We start from the raw sequence: 21,922 nt of genomic DNA, 5'->3' as shown, positions 1-21,922 counted from the left end.
AGGTTATTCATTGAGATAAACAGTATGTAAAGCTTGCTTCACATCTGAACACATCTACAGGTGTTTCTGTCCATCCTTCCACTGTGAGAAGACACTCAACACTATGAGTCTGAAAGGATGTGTAGCTGTCAAAAAGCCGGTACGGAGAAAAGAACATAGAAGAAATTTGTCTAATCAAATAAAGAATCTGCTTGTGTTCTCAGAGCAATGGCCTGGCCACCCCAGAATCCAGACCTTTACCTGAGAAGCAGAAAATAAACCAACTTCTAAGACTGAACTTTGGAGGTGTGAAAAAACATCCCTGCAGATTTCTTTGAAAAATTGGAAGCAAGTCTCCCCAAAAAAGAATGAAAGCAATAAGAAAGGAAAAAAGTTGGACACACTTACTGAAACATTTGACATATTTAATTGTGATACGTGTTACTTAATGGCCAATGTATAAAAATACAAGTCATTTAGACTGTATATTGAATTGAAAATAGTACAAAGACAACATATCAAATGTGAAATTTTGTTTTTTGAAAAATATATGCCCATTTTGAATTTGATGCCAGCAACACATTTCAAGTTGGGACAGGGGCATGTTTACCACTGTGTTGCATCACCTCTTCTTTTAACAACACTCTGTAAGCATTTGGAATCTGAGCAGACCAATTGCTGTAGTTTTAAAACTGAAATATTTTCCCATTTGTGCTTGATATAGGATTTCAGCTGCTCAGCAGTTCAGTCTCCTTTTTCGTATTTTATGTTTCAGAATGTGCTGCAGGCAGGCCACTTTAACACCTGGACTCTTTAATTACAGAGCCTTGCTGTTGTAATGTGGTTTGATATTGTCTTGCTGAAATAAGCAAGGCCTTCCCTGAAAAAGACATTGTCTGGATGGCAGCATATGTTGCTCCAAAACATGTATGTACCATTCAGCATTAATGGTGCCTTCACAGATGTGCAAGTCACCCATGCCATGTGCACTAATGCACCCTCATACCATCACAGATGCTAGCCTTTGAACTGTGTACAATTTCTCATTTTCAACATTTGATATGTTGTCTTTGTACTATTTGAAAGTGAATACACAGTTTAAATGATTTGCACATCATCGTGTTCAGTTTTTATTTACATTTTGCACAGCGTCTCAACTTTTTTGGAAACAGGGTTGGACATTTATAACACTATATACAGTATATATATAACTCATAAAAGTAATACATGTGACTGCACATTCTGACAAAAACAAATGTTTATGTGTGTGTGTGTGTTCTAGTTTCTCTGTTCGTGGGTAGTGATAATGTCAAACTACAAGTTCTCAGACTTCCCAGACTGCATGTGTGTGTGTGTGTGTGTGTGTCTGTGAGCAAAAGAGAACAGTAACTTGATCTTTGAGTGAACATGGATTACAGGGTGAGGCAATTCAGCCATGCAGAACTCAACACACTCTCTCTCTACTACTCTTTCTCTCTCTGCTTCTCTCTCTCCCTCTCTCTGTCTCTCAGTCTCTTTGTCTCTCTCTCTCTCTTTACTCTCTGTCTGTCTTTTACTCCTTCTACCACCCTCTCTGTATCTTTACCTCCCTCCCTATTCTCTGTATCATCCTCTGTATTTGTCCCTTTTGGTTTCTCTTCTCCTCTCTTTCTATCTTCTTCTGTCTCTCTATACATCCTTTCTCTCTCTCCTTATTTATCTCTCTCTACGTCTTTTTCTCTCTTCCCTTTGTCCCCATTTCTCTTTTCCTCCTCATCTCTCCCCTTTTCTTCCCCTCACTATTCTACTGTCTCTTCTCTCTCCCTCCCTCCCTTTCTCTACCTCTTTTCTCTTTCTCCTCTTCTGTCTCTCCCCCTTTTTTCTCTTTTCTCTCCCTCTTCTATTGTGTCTCTTCTCTCTTTCTCTTTTTTCTCCTTTTTCTTCCTCCAACTACCTCCCTCTTCCCCTACCTCTTCTCTCTTTTTCTCTCTCCTCCTCTCTCATTTCTCTTTCACTCCTATTTTCTGTCTCTCCCTTTTGCAACCTCTTTTCTCTGTCTCTCTCATCCCATTTCTCTTTCTCCCGTCTCTTCTTTCTCATCTCTCCATCTGTCTGTCTCTCTCCCTCTCTCTTTTCTCTCACGTTCTCTGTATTTTTCCCCTTTTTCCCTCTATATTTCTATCTCTCCCTCTACTTCTTTCTCTCCCCCTCTCTTTTCTATTTGATTCTTTCCCTTTCTTTCACTGTTTCTCACCCAATTGCACTCTTTCTCACTATTTGCCTCTATATCTGTCTTTCCCTCTCTACCACCTCTCTCTATCTCTCTCTCTCTCTCTCTCTCTCTCTCTCTCTCTCTCTCTCTCTCTCCGCTTGGCCACTCAATCTACTGCTCTTAATATATGGAGTGTGGGGTCAGTGTTCATGTCAAGGACGTCTGCAGAATGAAATCTCCTTCATAGTCATTTCTCGCTGGACCCTGTTAGTGATGCTAGCCCCCTCATATCATCTTTCATACTCCTTATACTATCACTGACATCTCACAGCGATCCATTACCAACACACACACACATACACACACACACACACACCCTCGCTCACCCTCTCTGACTCTCTGACTCTCTCCACTGACACCATCGTTTTTCAGTGGTCCATAACTCTGTCTCTTTCCTAATGGTTTCGGTAATTTCTCATACAGAACCACTGTCTGCATGTCAGAATGACTCTGCTCATTACACACACACACCCACACACACAACCACACACACTCACATCAGTGCTGCTTATTACGCCTGCAGTGGTAGAATAATGGCAGCAGTTATTGGGAGTTATTTAAAGAAACACATTACACAGAGCCATTAATCTCATGCTTAATTTCAGCTCTAAAGAGAAAGAGAGAGAGAGAGAGAGAGAAGCTTACCTAGCAATTGCTTCCAGATTTTCCTTCCTACAGGTGAAAGAATGCTCAGAATTATAAAGCAAATAGGTTACATTCACAATTCAACATATACACATACACAAACATTCACTCGCATCGCCAGGGCCAGTTAAGTATAAAAAGTACTGTATAAAAAGTGCTGTATAAAAAGTAATGACAACACTTTCTTTTACAGTCCCTTACATTCTAGGTATTAACCAGGTAAACACTTCATAGTACTAGGTAATTATTGCGAATATAGTGAGTTGCATTGCATTCATGAAACTACCCTGCTAGCTGTTAACTGTTCACTGGCACAATATCCAAAATATTGTGCAAAATGGGGAAGTACCACAACTAAATCACACTGAAAATCTAGCAAATAAGCTGATAAAGAACATAGTAAATAAATCCATAATCAGCAGCAATTGGGGGTTGAACGGTGGTGCAGTGGGTAATGCTGTCGTCTGGGTTCAACTCCCTGGCCGGGCAACCAGGGTTCTTGTCTATGTGGAGTTTGCATGTTCTCCCTGTGTCTGCGTGGGTTTCCCCCAGGTGCTCTGGTTTCCTTCCACAGTCCAAAGACATGCTGTCAGGCGAATTGGAGATTTTACACTGGCTCTAGGTGTGAATCTGTATGTCTGTGTGTCTGATGGGTGATGGACTGGTGGCCTGTCCAGGGTGTTCCTTGCCTTCCACCCAATGAGTGCTGGGATAGGCTCCAGCACCCCCCATGACCCAAGAGGATAAGCAGCTTAGAAAATATGCAATAAAGCAAGAGAGTAAATCAGAAAACTCTCTATATAAATGGTGAGGGGCCAGTAAAACCATAGTGAGAATCACTGCTTTCTTTAACAGCCCAGATTTGGTTTCATTTCTAGGTAATAGACAAGAACATACCATACACATGCTATATAAATAAGACTCTTGTGCCATCAAGTGTCTTTGAACCACCTTATTAACCCATATAACTGCATGCTACTTAGTAATTATTCTCATTTACCTTCCAATTTTAACGTGACATTACTGACATTACAGTAAAATTTAATGTGAGTTTGTCTGTACTTACCACCTTGTTACTCCAAATAATTATCCAATAATGAGATATTTTACTATGTCCTTCATCAGCGTAAAATCTAGAACCTGTCATTCCAGTGTAATTAAGATATGGTCTGGTTACTATCATTTTACCCAAAATAATTACACAGCACTTTGGAGTTTGTACCTCACCCTTACCTATAACTGGCCAGAAGGTTTAGCACATTAAAGGCTCAGACTTACTTTTTTTAACCCATATTCAAAAAATACAGTTGTATGGTTAATCTGGCCAAGCGCATAGCACATGTATTAATATACGGACAAAGTACATCATGCTAAACGTACACACACATGCACACACACACAGTACCTCATTCTAAACTCCTGGCAGATCTGCAGATGGAACTTCGCATGCAAAATGAACTATAACACAAATAAGTGAATTTGGCGTAAATCACAACAACGACTAATGAAAATTAACAAAAATGAAAGGAATGATTCTTTACATACATACTTTCAAAATATAAAGTGAAACACAAACAGAACTGCGATACATGATTAAAAACAGTGCTGGGTGATATTGATCAAATTTAATATTATAATATTTCCCACGGTATCAGATGATATTGAGGTTAGCATTGAAACTCATGTCTGCTGAGTTCTGATACTTATAAATCTGGTATAGCTTGTTCTGACTGGACTGTTTTTTGTTCTGTTGTGCTTCTATAAAAATGACACAATATTGTAAATCGCTCATTTGTTACATGAGTGTTACAAATATACACAGAAAGCACATTTCCAGAAAGGTAAAACATGCTATTCATTGATTTTTATTTATTTTACACTGTCCACCCTTCATTTATCTAATTTCCAGTCAAAATAGCCATTAGGTAACCTTATGCACCATTCAGCATCAGAAAAAAAGCATAAAAAACATCTATTTAACATATTACACGTATTTAACATTTTAAAATTACGCAGCTAACATATTGTATTGTTCAGTGTACAAAAGAGAATTAAAAAAAAAAACTTGGCTATTTTATGGACAGTATATGAATATAATACATTATATAGATAAAATATTGTATGGATATCACAAATTATAAGAATATAGTGTTAATTATCTATCAAATACATCTCTTAAAATATAGCTAAAAACTAAAAAACAATATTACTGTGTTAGTATCACCGAATACCAGTATAGATAACATATCAACCAGCACTAATTGCAAATGAGCAAGAAACTAAGGGAAAATTGGAAAAATGCATGTATGTTTGTAACGTGTGTGGGGTGTAGAGATAACACACCTGAAGCATGGCAGAGATATCACTGTTTCGTAGAATCTCCATGTTGCAATAAGGTCTTCTCTCATAGGATTTGTGGCATAATATCGCCATGCCGCCTGGTACAAAACAGCAGTGTCAACAGTGCATGTACAGATAAGCTCCATAAATCTGAACCTCTTCTGAGAAGAGTTATAACTCCTTGTCTTATGATTGTTATTTAATCTAAGGATATTAGTATAGGTTTCGGTGGCTATTTCTTACTGATCCCTGTATGGTGGATGACAGGTTCACAGGGTCTGTGGTGAGATGTGATGTGATGTGACTGGCCAATAGATTGTGAGGTGTATGATTGGCTGAGATAATAACAGTGTAGAGAATGATTGGTTGAGAGTTTACCTGTATGAGTCCGGCTGCAGGGTGTCTGCGTTTCTCAAAGTGTTTCTGCCTGTGCTGTTCCTGAACTTTAAGAGCCAAACCAGAACCCAGGATCCCCTACAGACACAACCAATCAAACACAGAGCCATCCGAAATCAGGATCAGCTATCAGTCAAACACAGAGAGGCCTGCACTCAACATGCCCGACAGACACAAACAAACACAGAGCTAAACCTAAAATATCTTATAGACACAACCAATCAAAGACGGCACAAGCCTTTTTCGGCAGTTTCAGATGCGTATCGGACACGTTCTGCCCATGTGTTATGTACAAAACTGGTGCACCAGCCTAAATGTGCAGTTTTTAAATGCACTTCTCTAATTGAATCTTTTCAAAACTAGACATACATTTGTGTTACAATCTTAAATGCATGTGTTGTGCCAGCAGTCATAGCGACTAGATGGAGGCACAAGCCATGAAAACATGCTGAAAGAATATTTAACATCAAAATAACATAACGTAACATAACATACTAACATTTCAACTCTCAGGAGTAGATACACATAAACTCAGGTCCATAAATTGAGTAATGAATATGTGCTCAAAGTGCAGACTTTCAGCTTTAGTTTGAAGGCATTTACATCCAAATTGGGTGAATGGTGTAGGAATTACATAGCCCTCTATTTTTAGGGCCTCAAAAGTAATTAGACAAATTAACAATCATGAATTAAATTGTCATTTTTAATACTTGATTGCAAATCCTTTGCAGTTAATGACTGCCTGAAGTCCAGAATCCATTGACATCACTAGACGCTGGCTTTCTTCCCTGGTGATGTTCTGCTAGGCCTTTACTGCAGCTTTCTTCAGTTCCTGCTTGTATTTGAAGTGTTTTACCTTGTTTTTTGTTTTACCTAAAAAGGTCTTGGGTTGCTTTCACAGTATGCTTTGGGTCATTGTCGATCTACACTGTGAAATGCTGTCTGATGAGTTTTGAAGCATTTGGTTGAAGCTAAGTAGATAATATAGCTCAATACACTATTCTTACTATTCATCTGCTGCTTTTTGTCAGCAGTCACATCAACAGTAAATAGCACTACCTCCACCATGCTTGACACATGAGGTGGTAGGCTTTTGATCAATCAAAGGTCTGTGTTTAAGCTAAACCTAGTGTGGGAGAGTGAAAGTAGCTTGACACTAGGTAGAAAGGAAGAAGGAAGAATAGGAGTACTCACAGCCGGTAGAGCGAAGAATGAAACACCGATCAAAGCAAAGGTTCCAGCAAGCAGACGTCCTGCCCATGTCTTTGGTGTCTTATCACCATATCCAATGGTTGTCAAAGTTATCTAACACAGGGATTGCACAGTATTGAATCATATGAGCATAACCCTCCTGTCTCTATCTTTCTTTTATATACCACCAGCTGGATACATTGGCTTTAAAAGCCACATTTCTCTTGCAGGAACTCTAAAACATCCAGTTAATATGTTGGTAAGAATTTACTTGAATCCCAGATTCGTCATGTATGAATGCATTAGTCAGCGGAAGTGTTCATGTGTGCATATTTGTGTTAATGTTTGTAATGTGTGGTAATGTTGAGTGTTTTCGAGTGTGTTACTGTCCTAGTAAGCATATGTGTTTATAAAGTTTGTGTTTTCTCTCACCAGCCCCCACCACAGTGCATCTGCATAGGTGTCAAAGTCCTGCGCAGGTGTGGGAGTGGGGGTGAGGTCTTCCTCGACTGACCCGTCTGTCATTACAACATCCTTCTCCACAAGATAAACCAGGAACGAGGCCAAGATCAGAGAGAGAAAACCTATGTACCAGGCAGTGATCAGCTCCTACATAAACAAAAACAAAATCACATTGACACACAACCAGTAGTTTTCATGCTGTACACCCACATACAGTGTCTTGTAAGTAAGTATGCAATATGAATGTGTTTTTGGTGTAGATACAGTAGCTTTTGTGTACTTGAGTGTGTGCCTAAAAGAAAGAAAAATCAAAAAAGAGAGCTCCTCACCACAGTGACACTAACATGGTGGTGCCATGTTAATGTGTGTTGCGCTGGCACAAGTTTATATTACACAACAGTATTACTGTGTCCACTTACTGTCTGCTCTATTAGACACACCTACCTTGTTGGTCCTTGTATATGTAAAGTTAAAGACTATAGCTCAGTGATCACAAATCCACCTCCTCGAGATCTACTGTCCTGCAGAGTTTAGTTCCAGCCTTCATCTAATATGTTACACCCATCAGTAAAGCATCTGATCCAGCCAATCAAGGACCTCTGAAGAAGTTATTTGGTATATGTGTGTGTATACCTTGCTGTGGGCACATATTGCGGACCCCAGCAGTTTCCAGGTGCCTCCTCGGCGGTCCATACGCAGCATGCGCAGGATCTGCAGAAAGCGCAGACTCCGGAGAGACGTGGCCAACACATTTCCTTGATTGCCCAATGCCACTACCGGCACTGACGCTATCAGCACAAAGATATCTGCACAAACATAATGTACACTTTATTCAACAAGAAGACAGAGTGCATGTGTGTGTGTTTTGTTATACACAGGCACTAAATTGTGATCTTGCTTAATTAGGCCTGAATGATTAATCATTTTTATATCAAAATCACAATGTGAAGTTTTTTATTATATGTGCTTTATTGAGTCTAGGAGCAGCACAGCATCGCCAGCAAAGCAGCACCACCTGGTGAAGTCAGTCCAGGAATTTGAATGTGCAACCTCTCCTACCACTAGGCTACCAACCTTTTAATTTTATTTCTATTCTACATTACTTAACCTGGTCTTAACAAGCTTTAATTTGGGAAATACCTAATAGTGCAGAACTTGTGAACTGCCAGTCTGGCACACTACATTCAACATTTAAGATTCAAGTCTGAAAAAAATTAATGCTAGTCTTCTTGGAGATTAAAAAAAAGGCCTTGAGCTTAATTTATGTAAAATAATCACATTTAAATTGCAATTGCAATATGGGTCTGAAAAATTGCAATACATATGATGACATATAAAATGCCAGAGCCTTTGCATTGTCTACCTTGTCTTTCATGTTAGCTGTTAGCATCACATTTATCAAGCTTCACTACCTCGTTTTGCCTGCGTCACAGTGTTCAAACTAAACTTTGTAAAAAGGGCTGGAATGATGGCTAATAAAAGATGTTACGTCAAAAAACTACAACATGTAATACATTTCAAAGAGTTACAGTACACATTTAACGAAATGTGTTTAAATATTAAGTCTGTATGTAGACTGTAGGATATTTTTTGTCACAGAACTGGCAGCTGTTACTATATACCAGTCTGTAGGTATAGTAAAAAAATACATATAACAACAAAAAAAAAACATTTTTGTTTAATGCTACTCCCTAAAAGTTTTTTAGACATGTACCTTAGAGGCATTGAGCCAGATTCATAAAATGCACCACCATATTTACTGTGAAGTTTAAGATCAAATAACGAGGTAGTAACGTTTGCACAATGTGAGGCGTGGCTGCACTTTTATTTGATTTACATAAGGCAGTAGCAATTCATAACAAGACATAATCTCACAACAGCGCCTGAGCCATTGTATCATAGTAGTAAGTTTAGTTTAGTTTAGTTTACAGTCCAAATAAGTGAAGAGCAATTTGACATGTTGAGTTTCTAATTGCATGTTCAAATGGATTTTATTGCAAGCAGCTTTAACTTTTAATCCTACTTTTCCATTTGTAATTGATTTGACAAAAAGAATTCAATTTATACATGTGGCAATGACATTTTTAGTATTGGAAATTCATTTCTAACCAGTGAAAACTAGTCAAATGTAATAATTAGTAGTGTAATTTTAATTGTCACATGTGTAAACTGAATTCCTGACATCAAGAATATTAGGAAATAAAAGCTAAAATGGCTTGCCATAATAATTAGAATTTCAGCAATTTTTATTGAGTTAAAAAAAATGACCACACGTTAAAAGAAATTAAAAAATTTCTAGTATGAACAACATTTGACCGGAGCTTCACTTAATGCAGATGTTTAATATGTCTGACCTCATTTATGTGGATTTTAACTGGCTCTTGACTCTCACACCGGTGAAAATACCGCAGCATTAAAAAACAGAGGTGCACTAGTCATCACCATGTGACTTTATAAATATGTCTTATTTACCGTGCTGCACATTTTGCATGGCTAATGCTGACTTTACCACTGAAGAATTCAGCTCAATGCGTTTTCTTCCAGAAAACAGTATATTGAATATGTTATTAGCTTATTTTGCTACAGTATTATTGGAGTCAGTACAACACCATGTGAATACCAGCTCTATCAGGATCAATCTATTAAACTCAATAAACAAACTGACTAAAACATCACCGATTAAAAATGACCTTCTTAATAAGTCAGCAAAGATGAGTTGGCAATTTGCATGATGATACTGCAGGTTTTAAATTTTCCTACTGGCCTTTCTTAACTAAGAAACTGTGTGTGATCGATACACAACTCAATCAAAGACATTCAGAGTGATTTAAGGAGAAATATCTCAAGAATTCTCAATAAACTTAGAAAGTCAGAATTGTTCACAATGGTGGTGATAGAAGCCAGATGTCTGCAGATTTCTCTACAAAGCATTTCACATCAAACTACTCTGAATGCCTTTGTTTTCATCTCAAGGTCATTTTGAATTTCCCATTAAGCCCATTTTTATTGTTTGGCCTTTATATAAATGGCTTACTTGATTAAGCATCAAGAAAAAAGTAGATTACTGAATTATCCATATAATCAATAGTGACAGCTCTAAAGTATACTAATACATGAAGTGTGTGTATGTGTGTTTATGCGAGACAGACACTTGCCCAGTATACACAGTGGTTTGCGGGCGAATTTGAGCCGCCCTCTCCAGCCCTTGTATCTACAACAGCATCCTGCTGCCCAGACCCTTAGCACAAACTCCGCTCCGAAAATAAAGATAGTGAATGTTTCCTACAGGATGAGAGGCAGAGAGAAAAATACGGTTAATAATATCAGCTTACACATTCCTCTGTATTTATCTCTGTTTATGTCTGTTCCTCAGCATACACAAGAGGACTCATTTAAAGCTAACAAACTTCCACTGCTGAATCACCACTTAGCAGTGACTCATCGTTCTGTTTAATTCCAGCACATATCCAGCCTAGCTCCGAGTGCTCTCATTGTTGCTGAACACATGCAGTACATACATATACACATAGCCAAACGTATAAGGAACTATATTTGATACTTTCTGATGTGCTAGTATTTCCTTAGCTTTTAGTATAACATCTTTAGTATTACGAAGCCTTTTTTTTATTTTGCTTGCACCACAGTGTTTAGCTAAATATTACTATGCCAAAGAACTATAACCACTAACACCAACAGATGTAAGCCTCATCAAATCACGTAGGGTGAGGCCTTATGTTAACTACACATTTATGTTTGCATGAAAAATTACAAATTTTGTTGGTTTTTGAAGCGAAACGTAAAAGTAAACACAACCTTGGCAGAAAACTGTTATAAAAATATCATTGTTTTGCAGATGTTAATCCACAGTTACTTTATATTTAAAAATATAAAATAACTAATTAAAAAGTAAAATAGTCATTGTGGCATGTGTAAAAAGTTTAGACACCTTCTAGACTGTGAACTTAATTAAATTGTTAGGCATTAATTGACTTGTTAGAACTGTTTGGGCAGGTTAAGAATTGTCATTAGGAATTGTCAGCTGAAGACAATTCCAGAGTGCAATAGATTTTCTGACCCTATAGTCTTTGTGTTATATATATATATATATATATATATATATATATATATATATATATATAGCTTGCAATTTCCACTGTCCAAATTGCAGTTAAGGGGAACTGTGCAACTGTGGAAGTCAAGGCAAAAAGTGGAATACCAAGACCTCAAACAGAACTCCTTGTATCCTGGCCAGCAAGACAAAGCAAAACCCCCATATGACAGCAAAGACCTGCAATAGTTTTGCTGTCACAGGAGTGGTGGTGTATCGTTCTACTCTGCAGTGCTGCTTGCACAAACATGATTTGCATGGAAAAGTAGTCAGCAGGAAATCACAAACCTCATCACAAAAGTCAACATGCAGAGTATGCAAAACAAGATCTAGATAAGCCAAAAGCATGGAAACAAGAGCTGTAGATGGACCTCTTTGGCTGCAATCACAAAAATAAAAAAAAGAAGGAACATTTGATAAAAAGAACATCTTGCCAACTGTTAAACAGGGGAGTGTAACAATTGAATCTATTTTGCTTTTGCTTTATGCATTGGTGTGGTAGCCAGTGGCACAGGAGACACTGCATGGGTAGATGGAAGAATAAATGCCACAAAACATTATAAAATTCTGGAAGCAAGTGTGATTACTGAACATTTATGAGTAGATATTAAACATGGGGTGCACACAAGACAGCCCAAGAATATTGCAGCACTAGAAGCGTTCTGTAAGGCAGAGTGGGTAAAAATTTCTGAAAGAAGAATAGGAAGACTCCACTAGAATAAAAATACTTCTGGCCACAAAAAGCATTTGCAAGCTGTGATATCTGCCACAGGCGAAAGTACTTACTTAGTAGGGTGCCCAAAAACCTTTGCACATGCTGCAATTATTATTTTATTTGTGTCCTATTTTTTTAGTTAATCAAATAGAAAATGACAACAGCATTGCAGAAAAAATTGTGAGGTTGTGTTTATTTCATTTCACTTAAAAACTCAACAAAATATGTATTTTGTCAGGGGTGCCCAAACTTTTGCATACAACTGTAGCTAAATATGTTAAATCTTGTCCTTATTTTCTGCCTACTTTCTTTTCTCAGTAACAGCTTCTTGACAGCTACACATCCTTTCAGACTCATAGTGTTGAGTTGTCTTCTCACAGTGGAAGAATGGACAGAAACAGCTGTGGATTTTTTCAGATGTGATGGATTTTCTCCTTTTTCTCAATGATGAAAGCTTTAAGTACTGTTTATCTGATGGGGACAGTTTTAGTGTTCTACCAGGTCTTGCACAGTTTTAGGAGTCCCATTATCTCTATAGTTTTTAAAAGTAAAATAGTATTAGCCATTTTAGATGTACATGAGAAAGAAATGTACAAGGCAGCTGAGGTGAGTTTGGGTGGATGTTAGTGTCTGTTTGAAGGGGAACATAAAGTCAGTGAGAGCTTTGGGAACAGCTTTTGTTGGGAGGACACAGCTGGTTGATTTTAACATTGGAAAGAGGGAAGAGTTAAAGTGGTAATAGATGCATAAAAGTTATTTGTGGATAAATTAAATACAGATTTGATATTATACTTAATGTTGGATGTAATTTTTGTAATTTTACTATAGATATATATTTCCTGCTTTTTCCCCAATGCTGTGTAACATATATGAAAATGTATAACTTGTACTTTAGGGACGTTTTGACTGGAAATTAAATAAATGAATGGGTGGTCTCTGAAGTATATTAAATTAAATGACAATTTTGGATCACTTCTATCGGTCCATTCTTCATAATATGTTTACACTCACAAATACAAGCACACACATACAGTTATCATTTGTTTTTGAGAAATAAACACTCACCAGAACCACCAGCCAGTGACCTGAGTCAGCCTCGTACTCTTTAAATGTGGTCAGAATAGCCAGAATCAGACAGCCCAGAACTATCAGAAACCTAGAGAGAGAGAAATAGAGAGACACTCAGTGAACTGTTAATGATTTTAGTATCCCAGCTGGTGGCTAAGTGGTTGCTTGTGGTTGCTATGATATCCCACCTGGTTAACAGAGTGTTGCTAATGGACTTATATCATTATGTAAAAAGCTGGTAGCACAAATATTTGCCCCTCATTCATTCCTATGGAGAAAAAAATTGCTATATATAATGATTGTATGAAAACTGCACTTTGCAATGTGCAATTACCTATAAATAGTGAGAAATAAATCTAAGCATGACAGAAATATTATTGTTAACTGGCCAAAGTTCATAGGGAAAACTAGATTAGACTAGATTTCTTGTATTCCTTATGCATTTTTTTTTTAAATTGTAAAAAAAAACAAACCTACTTTATACAAATATATCAAATGAGTTGACACATGGTGTAAGACACTCTTTTAGCAACAGAGTACCAGCACTCAGGACGCATGGGTTCATTACTTATTATTACTGTTAATTCATACTTTTTACTGCAGGCATAATCATTGTCAAAGTAAATGCATCCATTCATTTACATTTTGACTGAGGCTAACAGTGCCAGTACGGACGAAAGATACGTGTCCATACATATAGACCACATTAAAAATCTGATTTTTTTTTTCATTTAAACCTGGAAATAAACAACAAAAAGTTTCAGAATCTTGAAAAATTCAGAACAAAGAAAAGTTATGACAATTAAAATGAAAAATAAATATTTTAAATTCTGCACTATTTCTAGGTCACTACTCAAACTGAAGTAAATTTGTGAAATTGACCATGTTAAGGCTTTTGTATAAAAAGGTCAGAATTTTTTAGTCTTGTTCCTTCCATGGGTTTACTAATCAGAGGCTTTTGCATAAACTTATGGAGTCTATGCCAGCTCAAATGCACACTGCTATTAAAGTAAAAGGAGGACGCACCAAATACTAAGAAATTCTGAAATTCATGCAAACATTTAAACATTCTCTTTTTCACTCAAATTGCTGTGCTGAAAATAGAAGACTTTTATACCCCACTTTTTATGATGTTTTAAAATATGGGTGTCAAAAATATTTAACTGTGCCATTTTTGGTATGCCATGCACACGTATGTCAGTATGTTGGAATATATGCACATATGTAGATGAAATATATGTAATATATTATGTAATAGTAATTTTTTAATATTTACATATATGTAAAACATATATAGTTGTATATTACAAACTTGACACATATTTTGAAAAACAAAACCTGATAATTTTGCAGGAGAAGGAAAACAACCTTCTTAACTTGTAATGGAGGTTAATGTAACAATATTTTTTTGACCATTTGTGTCGGTCCATTTATTATGAAAAAATAATACAATGCAAATTAAGTAAAAAAGTAAAAAATGACAAAAATGGAGATACAAGGCTTTTGCGTGACGGTGACAATATGGAAATATTTTTCCTTTGCGTATGGATGACCATGTTCACGTGCAGACAATACCAGATTTGACCAGCTGGAGGAGCTGTTCTGTAAGCGGCAATGCTGTAAAGGCATCATAGAGTGAAGGGGGGCAAAAAGCAGCTGCAGTTTTTTTTTAAGCAGTATGCTGAACCCCTGTCGCATTCCCTTTCCTTTACACTCCTCAGTCAGGCAGGTAAACAGCCACACACAGTAGTGCTGTCTCAGCCCGATATCATTAAATACAGCAAATCTCTGCATGTGTGTGTGCAGATGTGTGTCTGTTTGATTCTTGATTGCTTGCGTCTTATTCACCTGGCTCACCAGTACAGACTTAAGAAAAATCAGCAGAACACAAACACTCACACAGAACAAAAAATAGAACCCATAGCGCCCTGTTGATTCCTTCTTTATCCGTTTTTCAGGTGACCTGTTGACACTGTTACCATGGTTACTGTGGATTCAGGGTTTCATTTGCTAGTTGCCATGGTTTTTACCATAATATTTTAACATTCTGTGTGTATGTGTGTGTGTGTATGTGAGAGAGAGAGAGAGAGAGAGAGAGAGAGAGAGAGAGAGAGAAAGAGAGAGCTATAGCACCTGAGGGGTTTTCACTAACAACCAATTTGCACCAGAGGTCCAATAAAGAAATGCAGAGTGTGTGAATCAGATAATAATCTCCCTTAGCCACCTACACACAAACACCACACACACACAGACTCTCTCTCACACACACACAGAAACACCCCGCAGGGACCCTGTCTTCACAAGGTCAAGAGAAGGGCTTTACAGCATATAGCACAGGTTACATTAAATGAATGATTTTGCCAGAAATCAAGTTCACACTATTTCCTACTTAACCCAGATGTAGACAGTCAGCATGTTTGGAGCCCAAATTTTGATTCTTTAGTTTAGCACTGGAGCTATGAGGCGTACACTGCTAACAAAGATTAAAAATCAATAGACACCCAAATCTTTTCTGTAAAAAACATGCCCAAAACACTGTATAAACTACTATGAGCTATAATAATGAACAAAAGATCGCCGTGTAGTCGAACACACCGACGTGAACACGGGCAAGTCTGTAGCTGTTTTCATTTATTAAGTATGCAGGACTCTGAAAACTGGATTGGTTCTGTGTGCTTGACAGTTTGGGGTGATTTGGGAGTTTCATGTTTATAATTGAATCTGAGTGCAGTACATGGCAGAGACGTCATGTACTGTGCTCAATTCTTGTAAATATTAGAAATACCTCAGGGACTCTAAGATATATGACTTGATGCTTATCAAAATATATCCCAATTCCACAACTCAAATCGGGTGAATATCTAGAAAATATTCTGCCCTATCAGGATTGTGTGACATATCCAGAGACAGTGGTGTAAGCGTGGCTACATAAACAACCCATAAACAAGTGGGTTTTTAAAAAACCTTTGTAAGGTTTTATTTTCCAGCAAAAATTGGATTTTGAATCTGTTTGAAACATCGAATTACAGAGATCTGGTGGCCTGCAGCCCAAAGCCTACAGTATTTATTAGAAAAGCTCTGCTTTAGATTCATGCTGTGCTCTGTATTTTGTACAGTGTGCATGCACACAATGTTCTTCTGGAGGTGTAGGATATCTCATTTTTTGGACAGATCACATTTTATGGGGTATTATCTCCCCCTACTGGGCTTGCATGCTCATGCAGGTGTTTTCATGTTGTTTTGTGTAGATGTAGAGATTTTTGAAAATGCTGCTGGTGTGGAAAAGCATGTTTTTTGAAAATGGGAAAAAAAACTGCATTTTGAAAATATCCAGATTTGTGTGGACAAGGCCTTAGTCAACAGGTGTCCCCAGCAGAGTCCGCCTCCCTGTTATGTGCACTCGCATCACACGGACACATGAACACCAGGTCACGTCCATGATTTCTGATGTGTCTATTTATACACATATATCTCAAGTTCAGAAATTCAAGATTAACACCTATTTATATAAAGAAACAAACAAATTTGTCACAACACCTGTTGTCTAAAGTGGTTGCCCCCAGCATTCAGCTACATGGTGAAGTTTTGTTCATTGTATAGTTCACAGTAATGCATTCTGTGTCCTAAACTACAAGTCTGCATGACATTGATGAAAGGCTGGATGAAGGGCTGAGTGGGTGAGAGAAGTCTTGGGCATGTATTTATGCGAAAGATTTTCCAGTGACTATTGTCTCCTACTGTTTGATAGCCTCCATCTCTTAGCTGATGTTCTATACCTGGGATAAGTGGAAAATTGTGTAATTTTTTGCTAAACAGTTCCTCTAACACCACACACACACACACACACACACACACACACAGAGGTTACAAACTTGCTACTGTAGAAAACAATCCTGTTTGTAGAATCTGCCCAATTGTAAGAAAATGACCTCAGCTGAGGAGATATACTGATCAGTAGGCAAGAGTGGCATCTCTGCCACAGAAAGCCTGGTCGGGAATAATAAACTGTAGGAGCAGCAGCCGACTCGTCAATGAAATTACACACAAACCTGATCCAAGCACAAACACACTCCATCAATGAAATTCACAAATTAACGAAACATGGTGCAGGAGTTAGTGGACGTGGAGACAGGAATATGAGTGATATGATAATGACATTGGATCTCACAAAACCTTGTTATACAGCATCACATTACAAATCCAAAGTTCACTGCACGAAAAGATGCACAACGATCTTTCATCGGGGCAAACTTGTCAAAACCTCTAATCCATGAATGAACTTAAGTGATAGCATAGCAAGTGCATAAAAGGGCAGGCAAGGAAAGCATAAGTGTTTTTTAGCTGCACTTGTAATTAGCCATGTTCTCTCTTGACTCATTCTGGCTTGAAGGAGCAGTTTTTGTCCTTTCCAGACTGAATGATGTTGAAATCCTCTGGCTGGTGGGGGCCCAAACGTTCAATCTCTAATTTCTGCTCTAATGGCTGGTACCAAATTTACCTTTCATTACATATTCGACTTGACTCATGGTTTTGCCTTGCTATTATGAGCGGCTACCACAACTGATGAGGAACAATGGCTAGCTGCATAGTAACACCCATACGTAAACAATGTTACTAAACGCATGGGCGTATGTAAATGTATTATGTTTTATTGGCTGCTCTCAACATGGGGCCAACGTGATCGGGCTCCAGAGCTGGTTATTGAAAGCGCGTTGAGCGTTTTTAACTGTTCACTTGGTTAGACGAACACTGAAAGGCCGATTTGGAATGTATCGGACAGCTCTACCATTGTCATATGTAATAAACGTGCAACAATGTTAGTTATGAAGAATTATTGATGATGCCGTGCACTGCTCCACAGTGACACCTAGTGGGCAAGGCCGCACTGGCCCCTAATGTAGAGACACCACTGGTAGGCAAATAGAAAAAGAAAAACATCACTGGCTATAGTTAGCACAAATATGCAGATACAGAACTGAGCAATATGATGATACTTACTGTTATCATGATTACATCACTATATGACACTGTATGCTTTCCTTGAGCATATACGTTCTATTTATACTGTCTGTATCAGACACATACTGTGTTCTAGTGGCCTAACTATTTTCTAGTGGAAAATCTGTTAAATAGAAATAAAAGAAAAAGAATTTTGTTAATTGATACATTTTAGTTGAAAAGGAAGAAAACACTGAAACCTCACAAAGACATGTCTGTTTTCCAGTTCCATCATTGTGCAGAGGTCAATCAATGTACTCGTGAAAAAAACGGCTGCCTCAGGAGACGCATATGCAATAGCCAGAGCCATCCGCCTACTGGAAATGAACATTTACATATTTTCTTGCTTCATTTTTATTCCAAGGAATGTTCTTTAAGGTTCTTTCTGACCGGCCAGCCTGAGCAGTGGCTCCTAAAAAGCAGTTCTATTGTTTAATGCTTTACAACAGACATGAGCACAAAAGTCCTGTACAGAAATTCTGGATGAATGATTTCCAGTTGCTCACAATGTTTCTTACTATCTTTTTTCCTTTGAATGTACCTTAAGGAGAGGATACGGCCGCTGCAGTGCAACACCCAACTGCACAAAGCACCTAATCACATTAATTAGCAGTGGGAGCTAATGTGTATTTAGTAAATGAATGCAACACCCGGCCCAGTAGTTAGTGATCACGCTTGAGACAGTGTGTTAACGCTCGACCCTATTACATTTCCATCTGAGCACAATTAGCAGAACACAACAAAGGGCAGGCCTGTGTGATTACTGCAGTTATTTTACTGCATCCAAAGCAACTCAGAGGAAAAAAAAACAAACCTTGGCATTCAAAGTCATTCCAAAAACAATATACTATTAATATCACTTGCATTTAGTTTAATGTTTCATCAAATTATAGTGGAAAATGTGTATACGTAAGGAATTGATTACTGCTTCTTTAAAAAAATAGTTTCCACTACATGTAGTCAATCATCCAAGATCTGTTAGGAATCCAAATTTTGCTCCTTTAGTTTAAAACTGGAGCTGTAGTGTTTGTGGCTAACAAACACTGGAAGTCAATAGAGACCCAGATACCCAGAAATAAAACCTAGATGTAGCTAAACACTGTAAGCAGTGTTTTTAGACTAAGTTCTGGATTCATAAATTAATTAATCTCAGGAGTGCGAGTAGGGGTGGGCAATATGGCAAAAATATAATGTCACAATACTTCCAGACATTTTCATAATACCCCAATAGTATTATTATCTTCTGTTTGATCTGTTGGAACAGACAGAAAACCCCAATAGTAACAGAGTTATAAAAAAAAATATTATAAAAATGATTGTAGCATGGGCATAGAAAACGTGGAAAACATTGCGCATACAGGCAAATGCTCTTTTATTTTGAACAGGCAATTCAACAGGCAGGAAGATTTGCCAAGCCCAGTGCTAACTTAACACAAAACCCAGGGAGAGGTAAGGCAGAAGAACATGACATCTGTGGAGAGTGGACACTTCAGCACACTGTAAACCCACCCTCTTGGTCACAATTTCTCCAAACAACACAACCACACTGAAAACATCAACAGCAACAAAAATAACAGCTGCACCAGTACGTTTTTAACCTGGGAGCGTGACACCTCCCAAGAGCCGCTTTGCATGGCCACACATCCTAAGCTCCTCATGGCAGCACCGTCTTTAGCATACTCCACAATATGAAGCAGTGATTTGTATTTAGTGCTTTATTTACTAATTATGCACTTTTTTAAATCATTTAAATATTCACATTTTAAGCACATAACAGGCAATTGACATTTTTTACTTGGCATGTCCCAGTTTTTAAAAGACTTGAACCTAAAGTCCGTCTTTTATTATTTTAACATTAGCCTGTTAGCCAGTTCACTTTCTGTTGACCTGCTTAGCCTTCTACTGAGGGCAGAATATATCCAGTTATGATAAGAATATAATTTGTCAACCAGTCAAAGCGAGACTGTTGGGAGCAAACAGCGATGTTCAACTGGCAATTTATGATCTGGTTGCATTTTATGGACAGATTTCAACACAAACAACTGCTTTTTAAAGATGTTACTATGAAGCCACATTCTCATGTCTGCTGAAGCTCTGTGCTATTGATGCTTGTAGCATTGCTGTTCTTGCTATACATTGTCACTCAGCTGTAGTGACAACCGCAAACTGCACATTGTTCCAGAACGCCTCAGACACATTTAATGGGTCAAAACGATAACTCGAAAAGTAAGAACACATTTTTTGACTTTGCTAAAACAGTAATAAATGACACTTCAGTTTCCTAACCATGTATTTCACTCACAATCTCAAAACACATTGGTGACATTAAAAAATTAGGTGGATAGTCACGAGAAATGTCCTAACATCTTTTTGAACCACCGCTAACGCAACAGCGTTGGACAATTCAACACGCTTGGAGTAGAAATACTAATTCTACCCTAAGCATGTAGAATCAGCTGACAGACACCCGTGTTAGCCAGCATCATGCTGTGTGATTGGAGAGAGAGAGAAAGCCATAAAACCAGAGACATTATCCAGGAGAAGGCAGGTCACTGATTGGAAAATGAATGGTTAATGTGTGTTGTCCTGGTACAAGTGGATCAGACACAGCAGTGCTGCTGGATATATATGTTTATATGATATTAGAAACACAAAAGTGGCAAAATGTCTGTTTAAACCTCATTAATTCTTAGTTCACGACATGCTTCTACTCTGTCACTGACCTGATACACAGAGGAAGACACATACACACACACACACACACACACACACACACACGCACACACCACGCACTCATCCATCATATAATGTACTGCATGTCATCACCGTCATAACGAAGACAAATGAGGGACCGGTTGAACAGGAATAATGAATGTCTCTCTCTCTCCCTTTCTCCCTCTCTCATGCTCTCTCAGTCTTTCTACCTTGCCTCTGTCTTGCTTTCTTTCTCTTCTTTGCCACCACCTCTCTCTCTCTCTCTCTTAATCTCTCACCTATCTTTCTCTCGATCTCTCTTCCTTGCTGTTTCTCTCTCTCTCTCTCTCTCTCTCTCTCTCTCTCTATCTATCTATCTATCTAGCAATCTCCATCTCTCTCTCTCCCTCTGTCTTTCCCTCTTTGGGTTTACTGGAATTTTACATGCCTACTTTGTCATCATTGTAACCGCCATTATCATTATGCTAATCATTAGCATCATCATCATTATCTGCCTGTGTGTGTGTGCGCTAATATATGAACACAATGCTGAAAGGAACTGTGTGTGTGTGTGTGTGTGTGTGTGTGGTGGCTCTGCTCTAGCTTACTGTATGAAGCGCTGACATGCAGGCTGACACACATCCACAGGGGGTGAACAGGTGGGTTTAGTGAAAGTAGTTACAGGAAAGTCTATTCATTTGGTAGCAATGGAGCCAAGCAGTTATTTCCACTCGTATGAGGTCAGACTGTTACCTGCTTGAATAAGGAGAAACCTATAAACCTAAAGCTGGATCTTGCTATTAGCAGTCGATGAGGGATGCGGGTGAACCCCCAGCACCCCCAGCTATGTTGTATTTTTAGCTCTTTTTTCTTTTTGACTTTTACCCAATTCATGGCCAGTCATGACCAGTTCCACCTACTAGTTAGGTCTCCTCCCATCACACGATGCTAATAAGCTGGGAGAGTGAAGACTAGCATGTGCGTCCTCTGAGACATGTGAATCCAGACACTGCATCTTTTTTTTTAACTGCTAACACAAGGTCATTGGACAAACAAAATAAAAAATCTACAAATC

At 38.1% G+C, this 21,922-nt stretch overlaps 1 protein-coding gene across 1 annotated transcript in view; it reads right to left on the bottom strand.

Annotated features, from left to right (window-relative positions):
* The window catches only part of kcnq3 (potassium voltage-gated channel, KQT-like subfamily, member 3), a 52,987-nt gene that overhangs the window by 12,277 nt on the left and 18,788 nt on the right, over positions 1-21,922 (bottom strand). Inside the window, exons 2-9 of the mRNA XM_036562430.1 lie at positions 13,153-13,243; positions 10,420-10,546; positions 7,898-8,070; positions 7,235-7,411; positions 6,806-6,916; positions 5,594-5,689; positions 5,219-5,313; positions 2,876-2,902 (exon numbers count right to left, since the gene is read on the bottom strand). Of these exons, the coding sequence (XP_036418323.1) occupies positions 2,876-2,902; positions 5,219-5,313; positions 5,594-5,689; positions 6,806-6,916; positions 7,235-7,411; positions 7,898-8,070; positions 10,420-10,546; positions 13,153-13,243 (897 nt within the window). The remainder of the gene's footprint in view (positions 1-2,875; positions 2,903-5,218; positions 5,314-5,593; positions 5,690-6,805; positions 6,917-7,234; positions 7,412-7,897; positions 8,071-10,419; positions 10,547-13,152; positions 13,244-21,922) is intronic.

This window comes from Colossoma macropomum, unplaced genomic scaffold, assembly GCF_904425465.1.
Source record: "Colossoma macropomum unplaced genomic scaffold, Colossoma_macropomum, whole genome shotgun sequence".
NCBI lineage: Eukaryota > Metazoa > Chordata > Actinopteri > Characiformes > Serrasalmidae > Colossoma > Colossoma macropomum.
Note: the sequence above shows the minus strand (reverse complement) of the source record. Positions and strands in the feature narration are given on the sequence as shown.